This window comes from Homarus americanus, unplaced genomic scaffold, assembly GCF_018991925.1.
Source record: "Homarus americanus isolate GMGI-L3 unplaced genomic scaffold, GMGI_Hamer_2.0 scaffold34360, whole genome shotgun sequence".
NCBI classification, from domain to species: Eukaryota; Metazoa; Arthropoda; class Malacostraca; order Decapoda; family Nephropidae; genus Homarus; species Homarus americanus.
The window spans coordinates 6,552,550-6,558,236 of record NW_024739403.1 but is presented as its reverse complement, the minus strand read 5'-3'; the positions used below and the strand labels follow the sequence as shown (position 1 = coordinate 6,558,236).

Genomic DNA, 5,687 nt, shown 5'->3' with positions numbered 1-5,687 from the left:
CAAGTTTAGGTTTAGGAGGGAGATAGGAAGAAACTGGTTCACAAATAGGGTGGTGGACGAGTGGAACAAGCTTAGCAACTTTGTAGTAAGTGCTGGAACGCTGGAAAGTTTCAAAAGGAGGCTAAATAGATTCATGGATGATAGAGAGTGGTAGTAACTCTCGACAGGAGCTGCCATGCACAGGCCAACCGGTCTATTGCAGACTCCTTATTTTCTTATGTTCTTATATATATATATATATATATATATATATATATATATATATATATATATATATATATATATATATATATATATATATATATATATATATATATATATATATGTATATATATATATATGTATAAACTCCTGACTGGTCATAGACAGTAATGTAAAAGTGTCTTTAAAAGCATCAGTATTACACTGTGTGGCATCGTATGTTGTGTGTAAGACGTCACATCCTGGCCTGACTGTATTTAAGGGTCTTGCGTCCGAGCGAGCGTCAGTCTGTGCCAGACAAACGCTGCTAGTACATCCTTGTGCCTGTTGGTAATCTCTGCAAATATGAGGTGAGTCGCACACATATTTTATATATACTGTATATATATACTGTATATATATATATATATATATATATATATATATATATATATATATATATATATATATATATATATATATATTGGCTGGTCATAGACAAACATGTAGTATTGCAATCATGAAAATGTATATAAATGAATTCTTCATCGAAAACCTAACCTTAACAAATTTACTTTACGCGTAAATATGCCGACTAAGCCTTAAAAAAACAATTGTTTTGCCGGATAGGGTAAATTATTACCAATATTACTCTCATCACTTTACTATTGTTGTTACCTTCTTCAACAACATTTTGATCGTAAAGGTTTTATTATATAAGCCTTAGGTAGAACCTCGTTCCCACAGGGTTTCGGTGTCACTCATCTTGGCTGCTATAGTGGGCCTCGGAGCCTCTGCTACTGTGCTGAGGAAGCTGCACAACGTGGTGGAGAGGTAAAATATATCCTTCCTCTCCATAGTTTAGACAAGCTTTCTCTCTTTCATCAAGATGAAATAGACCTTTCCTCTCCTCTGTTTTCTTTCTTTAAGCATATATATATATATATATATATATATATATATATATATATATATATATATAAGTATCACTGGAGGAGTGCGTGATCCAGATATATGCAGATAACCACAAGGAAAGAAGAAACACGAAGTTCCTAAGCGCTTTCGTGTAATTCACATCTTCAGGGGTGAGTACAGACTCACGAAAGCATTTTAGAACTTCGTGTTTTCTTTTTCTCCTTAAATATATATATATATATATATATATATATATATATATATATATATATATATATATATATATATATATATATATATATATATATTATATATATATATATACATGGTAAAATAACTCAATATTCGTATTATTATTTAAACATTATGAAGAGCATAAATTTACTTATTGTCCCACCAGACACATCGACCTTGGCTTAAATGCTGACGATAGCTCAGGGAGTGATTCTAGCAGTAACTCTGTTGAAGTGGTTAAGCGGTAAGTGCCTCAGTCTCTCAACATTTCCAAAAATAAAAATATTAAACACCTTGTTTATTTAAGGTTAAAAATTGTATAAATTGTGTGTATGTGTTTGTGTGAGTGTGTGTGTGTGTAAATTGGAGTGTGTTTGTGTATGTGTACACTTGTGTGTACATGTGTGTGTGTGTGTACATGTGTGTGTATGTGTGTGTGTCCATGTATGCCTTTGTGTGTGTGTGTGTATGTGTGTGTGTATATGAGTGTGTCCATAGATGTGTGTGTGTGTGTGTAGAAGTATGTGTGTGTACTAGTGTGTGTGCGCGTGTGTGTGTGTGTGACTGTAGTCGGGTTTCGTTGTTGTGTAAACATTGTCATATATTAGGTTATTTTCATTCACTCGTCGATGTATCTTTCATTTATCAATTTGCTGTTATAAATACAGTGAGTAATAGACACCAAGAGTTCCTCCCTGGCTGTTTTATCATCACTTGATACAAAACAAAACTCATGTACGCAATATGTTTAGGAATCAGGTCAGAAATAGGAGGTAATTTTTCTGGCAAGTATTACATATGCACCAACAAAATTAACACGAGTTAACCTAAATTAACCTAACCTAACCTAAACAAACCTAACAAAACGTAAACTAACTTGACCTAAACTAAATTAGACTTAACCTAACGAATCATAAGTAACTTAACATAAATCTAACTTAAACTGAACTAACCTAAACTAACGAAACCAAACTAAACAAATCTAACGTAACCTAAACTATCCTAACCCTCGAGTAATCTATCTATCTATCTATCTATCTATCTATCTATCTATCTATCTAATATATATATATATATATATATATAAGTAACTCACTGTAGGAGCGCGTGATCCAGATATATGCTGATAACCATAAGGAGAGAAGTAAACACGAAGTTCCTAAGCGCTATCCTGCAATTCACATCTTCAGGGGTGAGTACAGACTCACGAAAGCACTTGGGAACTTCGTGTTTTCTTCTTTCCTTGTGGTTGTCAGCATATATATATATATAATTATATATATATATATATATATATATATATATATATATATATATATATATATATATATATATATATATATATATATATATATACATGGTAAAATAACTCAATATTCGTATTATTATTTAAACATTATGAAGAGCATAAATTTACTTATTGTCCCACCAGACACATCGACCTTGGCTTAAATGCTGACGATAGCTCAGGGAGTGATTCTAACAGTAACTCTGGTGAAGTGGTTAAGCGGTAAGTGCCTCAGTCTCTCAACATTTCCAAAAATAAAAATATTAAACACCTTGTTTATTTAAGGCTATAAATTGTATAAATTGTGTGTATGTGTTTGTGTGTGTGTGTGTGTGCGTGTAAATTGGAGTGTGTTTGTGTATTTGTACACTTGTGTGTACATGTGTGTGTGTACATTTGTGTGTGTGTGTGTGTGTGTGTATGTGTGTGTGAAGAAGTATGTGGGAGTACGAGTGTGTGTGCGCGTGTGTGTGTGTGACTGTGGTCGGGTTTCGTTGTTGTGTAAACATTGTCATTTATTAGGTTATTTTCATTCACTCGTCGATGTATCTTTCATTTATCAATTTGCTGCTATAAATACAGTGAGTAATAGACACCAAGAGTTCCTCCCTGGCTGTTTTATCATCACTTGATACAAAACAAAAAACTCATGTACGCAATATGTTTAGGAATCAGGTCAGAAATAGGAGGTAATTTTTCTGGCAAGTATTACATATGCACCAACAAAATTAACATGAGTTAACCTAAATTAATCTAACCTAACCTAAACAAACCTAACAAAACGTAAACTAACTTGACCTAAACTAAATTAGACTTAACCTAACGAATCATAAGTAACTTAACATAAATCTAACTTAAACTGAACTAACCTAAACTAACGAAACCAAACTAAACAAATCTAACGTAACCTAAACTAACCTAACCCTCGAGTAATCTATCTATCTATCTATCTATCTATCTATCTATCTATCTAATATATATATATATATATATATATATAAGTAACTCACTGTAGGAGCGCGTGATCCAGATATATGCTGATAACCATAAGGAGAGAAGTAAACACGAAGTTCCTAAGCGCTATCCTGCAATTCACATCTTCAGGGGTGAGTACAGACTCACGAAAGCACTTGGGAACTTCGTGTTTTCTTCTTTCCTTGTGGTTGTCAGCATATATATATATATATACATGGTAAAATAACTCAATATTCGTATTATTATTTAAACATTATGAAGAGCATAAATTTACTTATTGTCCCACCAGACACATCGACCTTGGCTTAAATGCTGACGATAGCTCAGGGAGTGATTCTAATAGTAACTCTGTTGAAGTGGTTAAGCGGTAAGTGCCTCAGTCTCTCAACATTTCCAAAAATAAAAATATTAAACACCTTGTTTATTTAAGGCTATAAATTGTATAAATTGTGTGTATGTGTTTGTGTGTGTGTGTGTGCGTGTAAATTGGAGTGTGTTTGTGTATTTGTACACTTGTGTGTACATGTGTGTGTGTGTGTGTATGTGTGTGTGTAGAAGTATGTGGGAGTACGAGTGTGTGTGCGCGTGTGTGTGTGTGACTGTGGTCGGGTTTCGTTGTTGTGTAAACATTGTCATTTATTAGGTTATTTTCATTCACTCGTCGATGTATCTTTCATTTATCAATTTGCTGTTATAAATACAGTGATTAATAGACACCAAGAGTTCCTCCCTGGCTGTTTTATCATCACTTGATACAAAACAAAAAACTCATGTACGCAATATGTTTAGGAATCAGGTCAGAAATAGGAGGTAATTTTTCTGGCAAGTATTACATATGCACCAACAAAATTAACATGAGTTAACCTAAATTAATCTAACCTAACCTAAACAAACCTAACAAAACGTAAACTAACTTGACCTAAACTAAATTAGACTTAACCTAACGAATCATAAGTAACTTAACATAAATCTAACTTAAACTGAACTAACCTAAACTAACGAAACCAAACTAAACAAATCTAACGTAACCTAAACTAACCTAACCCTCGAGTAATCTATCTATCTATCTATCTATCTATCTATCTATCTATCTAATATATATATATATATATATATATATATATATATATATATATATATATATATATATATATATATATATATATATATAAATAACTCACACTGTAGGGGCAGTCAGATATGCTGATAACCATAAGGAGAGAAATAAACACAGGATTCTAAGCGCTATCACCCACAATTCACATCTTCAGGGGTGAGTACAGACTCACAGCACTTGGGAACTTCGTGTTTTCTTCTTTCCTTGTGGCTGTCAACATATATATATATATATATATATATATATATATATATATATATATATATATATATATATATATATATATATATACATGGTAAAATAACTCAATATTCGTATTATTATTTAAACATTATGAAGAGCATAAATTTACTTATTGTCCCACCAGACACATCGACCTTGGCTTAAATGCTGACGATAGCTCAGGGAGTGATTCTAACAGTAACTCTGGTGAAGTGGTTAAGCGGTAAGTGCCTCAGTCTCTCAACATTTCCAAAAATAAAAATATTAAACACCTTGTTTATTTAAGGCTATAAATTGTATAAATTGTGTGTATGTGTTTGTGTGTGTGTGCGATATAGAATTGGAGTGTGTTTGTGTATTTTGTACACTTGTGTGTGTACATGTGTGTGTGTGTACACATTTGTGTGTGTGTGTGTGTGTGTGTGTGTGTATGTGTGTGTGTGAAGTATGTGGGGAGTGCAAGTGTGTGTGCGCGCGTGTGTGTGACTGTGGTCAGGTTTTTCATTGTTGTGTAAGCAGTCATTTATTGGGTTATTTTCATTCACTCGTCGATGTATCTTTCATTTATCAATTTGTATTACTCGTACAGTGAGTAATAGACACCAAGAGTTCCTCCTGGCTGTTTTATCATCACTTGATACAAAACAAAAAACTCATGTACACCAATATGTTTAGGAATCAGGTCAGAAATAGGGAGGTAATTTTTTCTGGCAAAGTATTACATATGCACCAACAAAAATTAACACAGGTTAACCT

At 32.7% G+C, this 5,687-nt stretch overlaps 1 protein-coding gene across 2 annotated transcripts; it reads left to right on the top strand.

The window, feature by feature from the left end:
* Positions 1–434: 434 nt before the first annotated feature.
* Positions 435–5,183, top strand: LOC121874666 (stress protein DDR48-like). 2 transcript variants are annotated; one of them, XM_042378895.1, is made up of 6 exons: positions 435–551; positions 928–1,014; positions 1,496–1,573; positions 2,762–2,839; positions 3,882–3,959; positions 5,077–5,183. In XM_042378895.1, exons 1-6 carry the CDS (start codon positions 547–549, stop codon positions 5,156–5,158), a joined length of 408 nt encoding a protein of 135 aa, XP_042234829.1. In that variant the 5' UTR covers positions 435–546; the 3' UTR covers positions 5,159–5,183. The 2 variants fall into 2 exon arrangements, with proteins under 2 accessions (XP_042234829.1, XP_042234830.1); XM_042378896.1 differs by lacking the exon at positions 3,882–3,959 and having other exon boundaries at positions 5,077–5,173.
* Positions 5,184–5,687: the final 504 nt, after the last annotated feature.